This window comes from Cherax quadricarinatus, unplaced genomic scaffold, assembly GCF_038502225.1.
Source record: "Cherax quadricarinatus isolate ZL_2023a unplaced genomic scaffold, ASM3850222v1 Contig44, whole genome shotgun sequence".
Lineage (NCBI taxonomy): Eukaryota > Metazoa > Arthropoda > Malacostraca > Decapoda > Parastacidae > Cherax > Cherax quadricarinatus.
This window is the reverse complement of record NW_027195070.1, coordinates 225,001-241,760: the sequence shown is the minus strand read 5'-3', so window position 1 is coordinate 241,760 and position 16,760 is coordinate 225,001. Positions and strand designations below refer to the sequence as shown.

Below are 16,760 nucleotides of genomic sequence, written 5' to 3'. Positions count from 1 at the left end.
CCCTCCAAACTGCCAATATCCCAAACCCCTCCTTTAAAGTGCAGGCACTGTACTTCCCATTTCCAGGACTCAAGTCCAACTATATGAAAATAACCGGTTTCCCTGAATCCCTTCACTAAATATTACCCTGCTCACACTCCAACAGATCGTCAGGTCCCAAGTACCATTCGTCTCCATTCACTCCTATCTAACACGCTCACGCACGCTTGCTGGAAGTACCTATCATCCCATTTATAGATCTTAACACATACTAAACAAATTCCTACATAACATTTAAAAATGATACCAGACTGATACTTCAATGATAAAGTACTTACTCTTCTTTTTACTAGCATCCTGCGTTCCTTATCTTCTGTTCCTGGGATAACATTATTGTTGCCTGGACTCACAAGACTGGTCTTCTTTAACAAAGACAGCGATCCCTTGCGTCCATTTTTAATGTCTTTCATTTGTTTCACCTTCTTTTTCTTAACCACCTTCTTTTCTTGAATTTTCCCTAAATTTCCTCGGCCTTTGCCAGACATTGGAATATTATCATCGGAGTCTGAGGAGGACATTCTAAAATGGAAAGAACTTTTAGTATTAGATTAAGTGGCATAATCAGCAATTACTTATAAAGATTTGAGAACAGGAATACAAGAGAAGTGGTAAACCCACCTGGCTATGTGAGCTTTAATTTCTTGGCGTCTGCGTATCTGCAGAGCTCGAGCTTTGAAGCGGTCTATAGATCTAGGATCACACGCTTCACACAGGTACTCATCTGGGATATTGTCCCGGTCTATTTCCATACAGTCTACATGTTGCCACACACTGAAAAATTAACAACCACTGTAATACAATTTATTAAAACTAGCTAAAATACTTTAAATACAAAAAAGTTATTCCTAGAATATGAAATATAAATTTTGGACAATATTATTGAATCAATTATTGATAAAAAAAGCTGCTAATTAACCCTTTGAGGGTTTTCGTCGTACTAGTACGTCTTACGCGTAGGGGTTTTTGACGTACTAGTACTCATAAATTCTAGCGGCCTCAAATCTAGTGGGAGAAAGCTGGTAGGCCTTCATATGAAAGAATGGGTCTATGTGGTCAGTGTGCACAGTCTAAAAAAAATCCTGCAGCACACAGCGCATAATGAGAAAAAAAAAACTTTGACCATTTTTTTTTGAATAAATCAGCGACTTTGCAGTGTATTTTCGTATGGTATTTATTGTTGTATTCTAGTTTTCTTGGTCTCATTTTATAGAATGGAAGACATTACAGAAATTGAGATGATTTTGACTGGTTTTACAAAGAAAGGTGCCTTGAAATTGAGCTCAAAGTAGCAGAAATGATCGATTTTTACCAAACTTCAAAAGTAAACAAATCGTGCCAAGCGTGCAATACACGTCAACTGGTGAGTCTAATATTCTTTCACAAGTGCACCAATATTATTTATACCATTTTTTACACTAATGCAGTAGTCTGCATAACAGTAAATCTTGTATTTTTTGTGAAAATAAAAATTCAAAGTGGAAAGCAAAAGAATATAAGAGGGGCCTTGAGACATGATTAATGACTAGAGGAAATGTCATTTTAGTGCCAGGAATGTCTTTCTTGTTTATTCTGGACCCTATTCGGAAATTGGCATCTTTTGAAATTTGTGTGAAATTGGCAAAATTGCTAAATTCTGACCACTGTACTGGATAGTTGAATTTCATAAATGAGTGGTTTCTTGCACCCATTCGATAGAAAAAATGGAGTTCTAGCGAAATATTCATGTTTTTTGTCGACTAGTACAGTGAAATTGGCCGAAAATGGGGCTCAAAGTGGGCAAAACAGCCGGTGCGTAAACATCGCCGAGACCGCTAACTTTGCGAGAGCATAATTCCGTAAGTTTTCTATCAAATTTCAAACTTTTGGTGTCTTTATGATCGGGAAAAGATTCTCTATCTTTTCATAAGAGAAAATAATTTTTTTTTTTTTTAAATTTGGCCGACCCTGAGAACGAGTTTCGGAGAGGGCCTGTCGACCCTCAAAGGGTTAAAGGAGATATTCAAATATGTGATGCACAAATACTTAGGAAAACTTACAAACATCTATCACACTGGATCATGTAACCATCGTCGTGGGAAAAATCACAGACACAACGTGTAATAGAGTCATCTATGGGTTGATCATCTCCTTCTCCCTCTGGTGCAGTTTCTGTTTCTTCACCAGACGGTCCCACAGACGAACTCCGATCACTCATACGCGAGTCATCATCAGTTTCTGCCCCGGTCACAGAGGATGGGAGGCCAGTAATAGCAGTAGGGGACTGGTGTAGTTCTACTGGAGGGGGCGGGATGTGAGGCGAAGGAAAGATGCTCGTCTTAGGATGTGGCATGAACTGCTGTCGGTGAGGTGGCATCGTGTTAAGTGGATGAGATGTTAGCAAGCCAGAGAGAGACAGAGAAGGGCTTGATGAAGTAATGATCCCTAGTCTATGGGAGGGACTGACATGCTGGGGATGATTATGAGACTGCTGTCTATGTTGAGGATGATGATGATGATGATGATAGACATTAGTATTTTGTGGAGGATGAGACTGTAAATTCTGAGAGTGAATGAGTTGGTGAGGCTGAGGACTGTGCTGATGGTGAGATTGGTGAAACTGGTGAGAAGATTGTTGGTACACAGATGATCCTGATGAAGATGGCAGAGGAGGTGGGGACTGAGGTGGAGTTGGGGGAGGAGGAGCACCATAGTTATGGTCCTGAAGTACAAAAGGTAAATTATATGTTGAGCTGTGCTTGGATGATGAAGATGAGGAGGAGGAGGAGGAATAGGGAGAGGAAGAAGAGAGTGGTGTGCTCATGGAACCAGAGGATGGACCATCCAACACACGACCCATAGCGTTTGAAACATTTGACCTGCAAAATTAGATTAATCTTACTCTTCTTTTCCATTTTCAAAGGGTAATTATTTTAACTATCTAATTAACAAATAGTTAAGGCAACATTTATAAAAGCAATTTTGGGGATTTTTTCACTTGCAATGATTCTGGTGAAATTCCTTAACATACAGCATAAATGAATAATCAACTCCTTAAAGTTCTTCATGAGGATAAGCACTGAGTTATGCTGGTGAATGAATGTATTGAATTAAATATGTTAAATATGTAGTTAATTAAGGCAGGCCTTAAATATTATAACATTAAATATTCTATACAGTTCAGTATTAGATTTGGCTTATATAAACTACTGTACCAGGAAGAGGCTCCAAGTACCTGTACTTTTAATGTCACATTTTTTGTCAATACCTTGAATGAACTTTCAAAGACCATTATAAAAACAACTCAAATATCTAAACAATGAGAGGTAAAGCTAGCAATATTTTACGTAAGACATCCTACTACCAGCATAATGGTATTACTGGGGTTATCATCATCTTACCTCTTCACAAACTTTATTGGAATTTATTACAAAGTTTTCATGTAACAGTATTGCATGGCTGACAACCAACTAAAAACACATGTAGCAAAAGGAGATATTTTATCTACAAGTAGATAAAACATCAAAATAACAATATATTTTATCTACAAGTAGATACAACATCAAAATAACAATATATACATAGAGTTGAGACATAGTAGTGTCAGATGCTGGGTGAGGTTGAGGTCATATGAAGCCGAGATGTCCCATAAGTGACGGGGAACTGTGAGGTGTATACAAGGTGAGAGGACCCATCAAGTGTATACAGTAGGGCCCCACTTACACGGCAGGTTAGGTTCCAGGATACTGCCGACAAGCAGACATCGCCGGAAAGGAGAACGCCTTTTTTCCCACTTATAAATGCATATAAATGACAGGTAACAAGTTTGCACTAACATATATTACATTAGCAATAGAACTAGGCATTAAAAACAATAAAAAGTATAATACACAGTACACCCATTACTTACCTTAACCCTTTGACTGGTTTGGTCGTACATACACGTCTTACGAGCCACTGTGTTTGACGTATATATACTCATAAATTCTAACGGCTTCAAATCAAGCAGGAGAAAGCTGGTAAGCCTCTTGCTTTAAGTGCCAAGTTAGAGGATGATGGTGTGTCATTCTGATTTTATTCAATAAACACCCTGCCACTCACCTCTCACACATTAATATTAATATTTTAAGGTAAGCAATAAGTGTACTCTGTGTGTATCTTACCTTTTATTGTGTTTTTAATGCTTATTTCTATTGCTAACTTAACCCTTTCAGGGTTCAAGGCCAAAATCGGAAGGGGTGCCCCAGTGTCCAAGAAATTTTGGAAGAAAAAAAACAAATTCTTACAGAATTAAAGAGTATATTTTTGTGAAGGTAATAAAACAAAAAAAAAATTCTGATCAGTACTTACCAATATACAGTGCCGAAAAGCTGACCCAAAATGATCGGGTAGCGGCCACATCGACGATTTCCACATACGCGCATTACTTTATTTTACTTTTTTATAGTTTCTTGTTTTCTTTTAAAATTTTTTTCTTTTTCTACTAACATTTGGGGCCTGAGAGACCAATACTGTATATAATGTATATATATAAACTCACTGTATTGTACACAATAACCTCACTAAAGTTATCATCATATTATTGTTTACCACTTTTGTTTATTACAACAAACATACACAAATCTTGTATAATATATATTTACATATTTACAATCACTGGACATGCTTTTAGAACTGCTGGAGCTTGTGGAACTCCTTGAAACAAGGCACCATGCACAGAGGTACCTTACATTCCTCGCACATAAACCGAGTGTCTTTGCGTCTTTGTTGCCGTCGTTTTGTTTGTGCACAGACAATGCATCTCTTCTGAGCAAATTTCTTCTTAGTTGCAGGAAACTGTATTATGAAATGATCACCTTCCCTCCTCAAATGCTTGGGTATATGCTGAGGAGTTCGAGGACCTTGTTGTATAGCAGGTGTTGTTACCTGGTACTTCATTATGAGTTGTCTGACAACAGACAAACAAAATTCACCATACGGTGGTCTGTTGCCAGTCTTCACTTGGTACATATTATATGCATTGAGCATTGAAATGTCCATGAGATGGAAGAAAAGTTTCATGTACCACTCGTAACTTTTACAAACACAATCAACAAAGCCAATCTGCATGTCACATTTGTCAACCAAGCGCATGTTTTGTGTATAGTCAATCACTGTCACTGGTTTTCGAATATGTTCATTAGTCATTCTATCAACTTTGCCACTGTCTTGCATTTCGTTACAGTGAATGGTTGTCAACAATATGACATCTCATTTATCATGCCACTGTAATGCCATGATGTCATTGGCAGTAAACACCTGCACCTCATCACCACGAGCACCTGCGTTGAACCTGGGCATACATTTACGATTAGAACGCACTGTGCCACACACATCTGTCTTGTTCACTCGCAAGAAATCACCGAGTCAAGGGCTTGTGTACCAGTTATCGGTATATAATGTATGCCCCTTACCAAGATAAGGTGCCATCATGGTTCTCACTACATCACCTCAGATACCCAATAACATCCTGGTATCTTTCAATGTTTTACTTCCCGTGTATACAATAATATCCAATACCAGGCCAAAGTCACAGTCACAGAGTACAAACAGTTTTATACCAAAGCGTTTCCTAATCTTGTATAACCTGTCACTTCTGTCAGGCCTGGTTTTGTCAGAGAAGTGCAACATACGTAACAGTAAGATAAACCTGTTCACTCGGATGATTTCACTGAAGACCGGGGTAGAAATTAGCCGATCTGTGGACCTGTATGTTTTTATATTATGCTTATAGACATGAGGCATAAGCATTATTGTTGCAAAAAGCAAATACATTTCTGCAACAGTCGACTCTTTCCATTGGTGTAGTTTTGACTGTGGTGATATGATCGTATTTGCCATGGTGTACTCAAAATACTTGTTACTTTCCCTGACAATAGTTTCCATTAAGGGCTGGTCAAAGAATAATTCAAAAAATTCCAGTTCATTGGCAGTGGTTCCAAGGGGACAAGTAGGTAGAATTCCACTTTGAGAGTCATCAAAGTGGTGGGGCTTGGGAACAAAATTGGGATTTTGCTGCCAATCCCAGATACGGTTTGATGGTGGATACTGGACATCATAGGCTGGTTGTGCTGGTAGTTGTGGTTGTGGTGGGCTGGTGGCTGACGCTCTGCTTTGTCCTTGAACTGAGGAGTCAGCAGGGTGAGTCACGCATGGCCGTGGCACTACCATCACCACTACCACCACATACTGATGTCTGTGGTCTATCCATGCCAAGTGTAGCCATATCATCCTCACTTTCACTGTCTATTCCTGGTGTATGGCCATGGAATGTACTCCGTCCCCTGGGCACTGCATAGGGAACACTACCCGAGCACATGCGGCAGCGTACATACCAACGCTTCACTGGTGAATATGTTTCCTCACTATCACTACTCGAATGATCATCAAGAGCAATAAAATCACAATCCACGTCACTATCATCATCATTACTGAAGTCAGAGGCCTGGCCATGCAAAAATAATAGTTTTCTCTTGCAATGAGGTCCAACTGACCGTGACTGAGGAGTACCCACACCAGAGGTAGAAGGTTGAGGATCGTCAGGGTTTTCTGCACTATTATCGATATCCTGGTCATTCCTTTCGGTCACTAACTGATCAAAGCCAAAGAATTCGTCTTCATTTCCACTTCCATCAGAGTCAAAACTATCAGATAGGAAGAGGAGAGTCCAAATTTTCCTTAGAGTGAGAGCTGCCTTGCGACGGGGTATGGTGAACAAAGGTAACTGAGCCGGCGTTCCCACAATGCTATGTGGGCGCCTAGAATTTTTGTTTATGGCGCGCACACACCACACAGACCCGTTCTCTCACATGTAGGCCTACCAGCGTTTTCGCGCTAAATTTGATGCCACTAGAAATTTGGCGTAGATCTACGGTTTGGACCCTGAACGTAAAGCCGTAGATCTATGGGATGGACCCTGAAAGGGTTAATATAAGTTAGTGTAAACTTGTTGTCTGGCATTTATTGCATATTTTATGTGCTCTGATAATAATACTTGTGGACCTGTGTGGTAGCCAGGTGGAGGGACAACATTACGTTTTCTCTGCTCAGCCATCAGAGAAAACGTGTATGAATCTGCATTTGGCCCAGCCACTTTGCTTTTGTTTACAATTTTTGGAATGAATTATTCATTACTTCTCCCTTCATTTATGATGGCATCTAAAGGTAGCTGTTAGAAATTATTAAATTCAGTGAACAAGGTATGTCGATGTTAATAATATGGCTCTGGGCCACAGTGTAGGTAGCCAATAGGTGTAGCCCAGGCAGGCTACACCTTCCGGCTACACCTACCGGCTACCTACACTGACTTCCTACAAATAAATACTACTCACCTCTCTTCCTATATTAAGACTACACATATTTTAAGGTAAATAATGAGTGTACTGTATGTGTATTTTACCTCTCTGGGATGTTTTAAATATCGTATATTAAGCACGAGACGGGGAGCCAGGGCTACCTACACCTGGGCTACCTGCACCTGACTTCCTACAAATAAATACTACTCATCTCTCTCCTTACATTAAGATTACAAATACTTTAAGATAAGTAATGAATTTACTGTGACTGTATTTTACTTTGTGTGTTTTTAACCCTTTGACTGTCGCAACCCCCAATCCTGAGGTGTCTCCTGGTGTCGCAAAATTTCAAAAAAAAAAAAAATTATTTTTTCTTATGAAATGATAGAGAATCTTTTCCCGATTGTAAAGACACCAAAAAAACGAAATTTGATGGAAAACTGACGGAATTACGCTCTCGCGAAGTTAGCGACCTCGGCGATATTTACAAATCGGCGATTTTGCCCACTTTGAGCCCTATTTTCGGCTAATTCCATTATTCCAGTCAACCAAACTCAGCTATTTCTTCAGAACTCCATTTTTTCTATCGATTGAGTACAAGAAACTGCCCATTTACCGATTTCAACTACCCAATAACATGGTCAGAAATTTGCAATTTGGCCAATTTCACGAAAATTAAAAAATATGACAATTTCAAAATAAGGACCAGAATGAACAATGCAGACATTCCTGGCTCTAAAATAACATTTTCTTTGTTCATCAGTCATGTCTCCAGGCCCTGTGATATTACTCTTGCTTTTTATTTTGAAATTTTATTCAAACAAAAAATAGAAGATTTACTGTTAAGCAGACTACTGCAATATTGTAAAAATTACATCAACCCATTCATGACTGCATATTAGAATGGCTAGTTGGACATTTATTGGACAATGACATCATTTGTTTACTTTTGAACATTGGCAAAAATCAAACATTTCCCTTACTTTGTGCTCCATTTCCAGGTTCTTTTAATAGTAAAATTAATCAAAATCATCTCTATTTCTATAACATAGTTTCCATTCTATCAAATGAGACCAAGAAAACGAGAATACAACCACAAATACTATACAAAAATAGACCACAAAGTCGGCATTTTAATTAAAAAAATCGGTCATTTTTTTTTTCTCATTATGCACTGCGTGCTCCAGGATTTTTTTTATATGGTGCACACTGACCACACAGACCCATTCTTTCACATGTGGGCATACCAGCTTTCTCCTGCCTGATTTGAAGCCGCTACAATTTATGAGTATATATACGTCAAACACGGTACCTCGTAAACGTATATATACAGCCGCGACAGTCAAAGGGTTAATGCCTAGTTCTATTACTGACTTAATATAATTTAGTGTAAACTTGTTGTCTGGCATTTATATGCATTTATAAATAGAAAAAAATGGCGTTCTGCCTTCCGGCGAGGTCTGCTTTCCGGCGACAGCCTGGAACCTAACATGCCATATAAGTGGGGCCCTACTGTACAGTAAAGTGTAAAGTACCTTGGATAACCCAAAAAAGTCAGAGTGACTTAAGTATTTCCATTGCCGTCCTTTTATATTTACACTTATATTTACACTTTTATATTCACACTTTCCTTGGAGGAGATGTTAGTTTAATTAGTTTGATGGAGGAGATGCTGGCAGAGGTTTAGAGTGGTAGAAGATACATAGCAGGTCGGTGTATGTTCAGCGGCCCGATACACATTCAACAACATTAGAGAGTTACTTTCATGTCGTTTTTCTATCGCTTACTCGCTTAACTTACTTGCTACACTGTTAATTTTACACTTTTTCATTGGATGGCACTATAGCTTTTATCGATACCTGCTGCTTTAGTATCATACATATCACAGAATCACTGAATAACTGCAGAAGGCATATTCTCCTCTCTCTCTTCCTCCTCCACTTTGGTACTCTGCTACGAGTTTTTTCTTGAATTTTATTGTGTTTCATTCCATCTTTATCACAGGGCTGGCACTAGGAACTTTCCTTGGGCCCATGGTGGCTTATTTAGCAGTTACAAGTACAAAAACAATGGAATAATACAAAATATATGGCATGTACGCGATATAGTTTGTATTATTCGTCCTCCCTGGCTTGTAAACAATGGCACACTACCTTGCACATGGGCTCAGGCTGAGCGGACGTGTTCGGGACAAATGTCCTTAACTGAATTTTTCATCATTGACCGAGCCAATATTTTTACGCAAAAAATGCATCAGTATCCGATTTTCTCGCTATCCGTTGACATCGTTACCCGAGGGTCCACTGTATGTTATTGTTCTGGGAGCAAGGGGCTAGTAACCCCTTCTTCTTTATAAATTACTAAATGTAAAAAGAAAAACTTTTGTTTTTCTTTTTGGGTCGCCCTGCCTTGGTGGGAGATGGCCAATGAGTTGAAAAAAAAAGCCATTGTTTTGAAATTTAGTGTAGCTGACAATGCTCAAGTAGGTGAAACAACATAAAAACTCTTTTGCTACACCTGTTATTAAACTAAGTTTTCATACTTGTTGAAATCCATTTCTAGCTTTGCTCCAAATATTAGCACAGCACTGCAGTGCTTTTTTAGTGTCAGCTAATAAAATACATGCCAAAGAAAAAGAGCACTTTGAAATGATTGTGTTATCATGGTCAGAACTTTTACAGTAGAGCCCCACTTATATGGCAGGTTAGGTTCCACGCTACTGCCGGAGAGCAGAATGCCATTTTTTTCCACTTATAAATACATATAAACAACAGGTAACAAGTTTACACTAACATATATTATGTTAACAATAGAACTAGGCATCAAAAACAATAAAAAGTAAAATACACACACAGTACACCCATTACTTACCTTAAAGTATTTGTAGTCTTAATGTAGGGTGAGAGGTGAGTTTAATTTGTATGAAGTCAGGTCTGGGAGGTATAGTAGCCAGGCAGGTCAGCCCACCCCACCCACACGTAATATACTACATTTAATTAAAGCTCCCCAGAGCGATAAAATACAGTACATTCATTAATTACCTTACAATATTTGTACTCTTAATGTAGGGTGAGCAGTAAGTTTTATTTGTAGGATGTCAGGTTTGGAAAGTATGGAATCCAGCCAGGGATGCCCACCCCACCCCACCCACACGTAATATACCATGACATTTAATTAAAGCTCCCCAGAGCGATAAAATACATATACAAAAACAGTTAATACTGCAGCAGTTACATGACCAGTTCCATGTTGCTGCTGAACTAGCAGACTTTTTTTACTGAAGAGGACCTTGATAAATCTAGAAGCTGTGCTTTGAAAAGGGGTCTAGACCAGCTGATGATGCCTTACCATCAGCTGTATAATGTACTGCTGGGTAAAAGAGCCCAGAGATCCATTACAGAATTTATGCACACTCCAATACAACCATCAACTTCAGTACCAGAACCTCTACCATCCACTTCTGCCGACAACCAACAACCATCCACTTCAGCCCAGTAGGGCCACACCATCCATATCCACTCTCTTCACAATCATCCACAAACACCATTACCCACAATTTAAGGTAAGAAATACTATTATTTCTATTGCATTTGTAGTCTTAAGTAGTAATATATCATGACAATGCACTACAACTGCATATTCACTTTTATTTTGTAAGATTTGGAGCTCTAAAAAAAAGTTTTCTGGGTTTTTGGGGGCTCCCAGGAACATAATCCTATTTTTCCCAAAAGTTCTTCAGTTTGTCTAACACGGTTTTGTCTAACAGCATTTTCAGGACTGTAACTACCGTGTCAACCCTTTCAGGGTCGAGAGATCCTCTACTAAAGTCGTTCTCAGGGTCAAAAATTTTTCGGGAAAAACAAAAAAAATTTGACGTACTAGTACGGCTTACGCACCAGGGTTATTGACGTACAAGTACGCCTAAATTCTAGCGCCTTCAAATCTAGCGAGAGAAAGCTGGTAGGCCTACATATGAAAGAATGGGTCTATGTGGTCAGTGTGCGCACTATAAAAAAAATCCTGCAGCACACAGTGCGTAATGAGAAAAAAAAAAAACTTTGACCGTGTTTTTGGATTAAAAACAGCGACTTTGCAGTGTATTTTCGTATGCTATTTATTGTTGTATTCTAGTTTTCCTGGTCTCATTTTATAGAATGGAAGACATATTACAGAAATTGAGATGATTATGACTTGTTTCACAATGAAAAGTACCTTGAAATTGAGCTCAAGGTAGCAGAAATGTTTGATTTTTACCAAAGTTCAAAAGTCAACAAATCATGCCAAGCGTCCAATACACGTCGACTGGCGAGTCTAATATTCTTTCACAACTGTGCTGATATTATTTATACCATTTCTAAACTAATGCAGTATTTGCATAACAGTAAATCTTCTATTTTTTGTAAGAATAAAAATTCAAAGTGGAAAGCAAAAGAAATAAGAGGGGCCTGGGGATGTGACTAACAAACAGAGAACTTATTTTAGTGCCAGTAATGTCTTTCTTGTTTATGCTGGACCCTATTTGGAAATTGGCATCTTCTGAAATTTGTGTGAAATTGGCAAAATTGCCAATTTCTAACCACTTTATTGGATAGTTGAAATTGGTAAATGGGTGGTTTCTTGTACTCATTAGATAGAAAAAATGGAGTTCTAGCGAGATAAATATGATTTTTGTCGACTAGTACACAGGAATTGGCCAAAAATAGGGTTCAAAGTGGGCGGAATCAAGACCGCTAACTTCGCAAGAGCATAATTCCGTAAGTTTTTCATCAAATTTCACACTTTTGGTGTCATTATGATCGGGAAAAGATTCTCTACCATTTCATAAGATTTTTTTTTTTTTCTGAAAATTTTTTGACCCTGTTAACAAGTTTAGGAGAGGGCCTCTCGGCCCTGAAAGGGTTAATATTGTTTATTATGTCATGTAAGTTGAATTGTGATAGATAAATAAGCCGTAGAGTTGACATTAGTGTCATATTCTCCAACAACCAACTCGCCTCCCCTCTCTCTGCCCTGTCTGCCATACTCCAACAAAAGTCTTCAATAAAAGGTAAGTGTGATGTTAAATGTTCATTTATACAGTTTATTAGTACTTTACATTTATTTGGCATTCTTTTCTGCATGTAAATCTATATTTAAGCTAGGGAAGTGACCCCTGAAGTGACCTAGTCCTTATGCAGGAGGATTCCCCTTCCAAACAATAACCTCTCTTCCCTCTCTCCTCCTCCCTTCTTCCAGTCACCAACAACAGCCTTCAATAAAGGTAACTGTCATGTTGAATGTACATTCTTTTGTGCATATAAATCTATCTTTAAGGTAAAAACAAAACTGTTGATACTTCTGGGTGTCTGAACAAATTAATTGGATTTAAATTATTTCTGATGGGGAAAATGGATTCGCAAATCATCAATTTCGATAATAGTCATGCTCTCTGGAACAGATTAATTACAAAAAACGAGGGTCCACTGTACATTCACTTCCTCCATACTCTCTCGCTCCAATCAGATATCTTTCATTATCTAATTTTTTTTGTTATCCTTATCACCTTACACTTCCTAATGTCCACTTTAATTTTCTTTTCACACAGCCTACCAAACTCGTCCACCAACCTCTACTAGTTCTTTTCAGAATCTCCAAAAACCACAGTGTCATCAGCAAAAAGCAACTATGAAAACTCCCGCTTTGTGTTAGATTTCTTTATCTTTTAACCCCACACCTCCTGCCAACACCTGAGCATTCACTTCTCCCACAACCCTATCTATAAATATACTGAACAACCATTCCTTCCATCATGTCATTTACAAATACAGTGGACACTCAGTTAACGTCATCGGATAATGTAAAAATCAGATAATGACACATTTTGCATCAAAATATTGGCTCAGTTAACGACAAAGAACTTGGTTCAAGTCATTCGCCCCAAACGTGTCAGCGCGCAGTGAGCGGCCCTGCAACTCCATGTACAGCCAGTGTGCCATTGTTTACAAGCCAGTGAGGATGATTCCACGTGTACATGCAATACATTTTGTATTATTCCATTGTTTTTAGAGCTTTGTAACTGCTAAATAAGCCACCATGAACCCAAAGAAAGCTTCTAGTGTCAGCCCTGTGGTAAAGAGGGTGAGAAATACTACTGAAATCAAGAAAGAGATTGCAAAATATGAAAGTGGAGTGCATGTCTCCGAGCTGGCCAGGTTGTATAACAAACTCCATACAACCATTGTTACTATCTTGGCCAACAAAAAGGCAATCAAGGAAGCTGTTGTTGCGAAATGTGCAAATGTGCTTACAAAACAGAGATCGCAAATACTCAAAGACATGGAGAGACTGTAGTTAGTGTGGATCAACGAAAAACAATCATCAGGAGATAGTGTTTCACAGTCAATTATATGTGAAAAGGCAAGGCAGTTCCATGATGATCTAATTAACAAAATGCCTGGAACTAGTGCTCATATTGCTGAATTTAAGGACAGCAAAGCTTGGTTTGAGAGATTTAAGATTTGTAGTGGCATACACAGTGTGGTAAGGCATGGTGAGGTTGCCAGTTCTGACAAAAAAGTGGCTGAAATATATGTGCAGGACTTTAAAGGGCACATAGAGGCTGAACAATTCAAACCCCAACAAGTGTTCAATTGTGATGAAACAGGCCTGTTTTGGAAGAAAATGCCAAACAGGACCTACATTACTCAGGAGGAAAATGCACTCCCAAGACACAAGCCTATGAAAGACAGGCTAACTCTCATGTTTTGTAGTATTAATGCTACTGGTGATTGCAAAGTGAAGCCTTTACTCGTGTATCACTCTGAAACTCCCAGAGTGTTCAAGAAAACAGTGTCAGAAAGCCTAAATTGTGTGTGATGTGGAGGGCAAACAGTAAGGCATAGGTCACTAGGGGCATTTTCCTCGATTGGTTCTATGAGGTGTTTGGCCCCAGTGTGAAAAAATACCTCCTGAAAAATAAATTGGAACTCAAGTGCCTCCTGGTATTAGACAATGCCCCTGCTCATCCTCCAAACTTGGAAGAGCAAATTGTGGGGGAGTTTAGTTTCACAAAAGTCAAGTTTTTGCCTCCTAACACCACTCCTCTCCTCCAGCCCATGGACCAGCAGGTCATTTCAAATTTCAAAAAACTGTACACCAAAGCAGTTTCCAAATTGCTTTTAAGTGACCTCGGACACTGAATTCACCCTAACGGAGTTCTGGAAAGTTCACCAGTATCCTCAGTTGCATGAACCTTATAGGTAAGGCTTGGGAGTGACTTGCAGGACTTTGAACTCTGCTTAGAGAAAATTGTGGCCACAAAGTGTACAAGAGAAGGATTTTGAAGGGTTTGGGGCTAACCCCAAGGAGCCTATGCCAGTTGTGGAATCTACTGTGGCATTGGGGAAGCCCATTGGGTTGGAGGTTGGTGACGAGGATGTGGAATAGTTGGTGGAGGACGACGATGAAGAGCTAACCACTACAAACCTGCAAGAGCTTGAGGTGCAACAGCAACAGACCACAGCTCAGGAATTTCCTTCAGAGGAGGGGGAAGAGAGATGGAAGAAGTCGACTTCTTCAATGATTAAGGACATTTGTACAGTGTGGACAAAGGTGTGTGCATTTATGGATGAGCACCACCCTGGCATAGCTGTTGCAAGCCATGCTGGTGACTTTTACAATGACAATGTTGTGTCCCATTTTAGGAAAATCTTATGACATGCCAGAGACAAAGCTCTCTGGACAGATTTTTGGTGGGACAGGGGTCCAGTGACTCTCAAGCTGATCCTAGTGGCATTAAAAAACAAAGAAGGGAGGTAACCACAGAAAACGACTTAGTACCTAAAGTCCTTATGGAAGGGGATTTCCCTTCCAAACAATAACACACCTCCATCCTCTCCCCTCCTCCCATCTCATCACTCATCAATAAGTCTTCAATAAATATAAGTGTCATTTCAGGATTGTTTATTCTGCATGTCTCACTGTTTTCTGTATATGGAAATGTGTATTTCATGAAAAAAATTGTTTTGTTTAATACTTTAAGGTGTCTGGAACAGATTAACTGAATTTCCATTATTTTTTGTGGGGAATGTTAATTCTGATAACGACAGAATCAGTTAAGACGAGCTTTCTGGAACGGATTAATGTCGTTAACTGGGGGTCACTGTACCAGAAACAGCACCAGTACTGGGACTGGCCCTTGTGGAACCCCACTTGACACAGGCGCCCACTTTGACACCTCGCCCCCTTACCATGACTCACTGCTGTCTTCCTGACAGGTATTCCCTGATCCTTTGTAGTGCCTTCCCTGTTATCCCTGCCTGGTCCTCCAGTTTTTTGACTAATCTCGTGTGGAACTGTGTCAAACGCCTTCTTATAGTTTAAGAAAATGCAATCTACCCACCTCTCTCTCTCTCTCTCTTGTCTTATTACTGTCACCCTGTCATAGAACTCCAGCAGGTTTGTGACACAGGATTTCCTGTCCCTGAAACCATGCTGGCTGTTGTTTATAAGCTCATTCCTTTCAAGGTGTTCCACCATTCTCCACCACAATGAACAAATGTGACACCACCTATGACTGCTGCACCTCTCCTGCCATACGGTTTGTAAGCTGCTTCTCCACTCATATGCCGTATTCTATTCAAGATTGATGGACTGAACACATCGACTCAAGGTTGAGGGACTGATTACCTCAATCTCCTCCTGTTCTTCAAGTTTCTCCTACATATGGACTGATGAAGCCACTGTGTGGCGAAACGTTTCCTCAATAACGATACCCAAGATTTGCGCATGTGTCTAATTTATCAACATGTCGGTTCTCTGAACCATTCATCTACAAACCTGTCAGACACTGCAACTTCTTGGGATCTTAATACTTAGGAATTCTTCGCCTGCCTAATTCTTGGGCACGACCTACTTCCACATTGAACAAATGTGACACCACCTATGACTGCTGCACCTCTCCTGCCATACGGTTTATAAGCTGCTTCTCCGCTCATATGCCGTATTCTATTCAAGATTAATGGACTGAACACATCGACTCAAGGTTGAGGGACTGATTACCTCATACTCCTCCTGTTCTTCAAGTTTCTCCTACGTATGGACTGATGAAGCCAGTGTGTGGCGAAACGTTTCCTCAATAAAGATACCCAAGTGTTGCACGTGTCTAATTTATCAACATGTCGGTTCTCTGAACCATTCATCTACAAACCTTCTCAGTCATTTCTTGTGATCTCTCCTCCTTCCTTCCTTGGCCTGATTACACAGTCCTTGACTGTTGTTTTACTCTTGATGTGGCTGTTGTACAGCCACATCTGATTTGGTTTTCGCTGCTATGCCATTCTCATATTGCCATTGGGCCTCCCTTCTTACCTGTGCTGTTCAATGGTGGGTTATACATCACTGCAATTGCCACCTGGGAACCTCCAGATTGAA

The 16,760-nt window shown here is 39.5% G+C and overlaps 1 protein-coding gene across 3 annotated transcripts in view; it reads right to left on the bottom strand.

Annotated features, from left to right (window-relative positions):
- Positions 1–16,760, bottom strand: part of LOC128688219 (inactive histone-lysine N-methyltransferase 2E) — a 252,753-nt gene that overhangs the window by 222,451 nt on the left and 13,542 nt on the right. For 2 of the 3 annotated variants that reach the window (XM_070079919.1, XM_070079921.1), the window contains exons 2-4: positions 2,076–2,894; positions 658–810; positions 318–573 (exon numbers count right to left, since the gene is read on the bottom strand). In XM_070079919.1, the coding sequence (XP_069936020.1) occupies positions 318–573; positions 658–810; positions 2,076–2,894 (1,228 nt within the window). The remainder of the gene's footprint in view (positions 1–317; positions 574–657; positions 811–2,075; positions 2,895–16,760) is intronic. The other variant, XM_070079920.1, reaches the window with a different exon arrangement.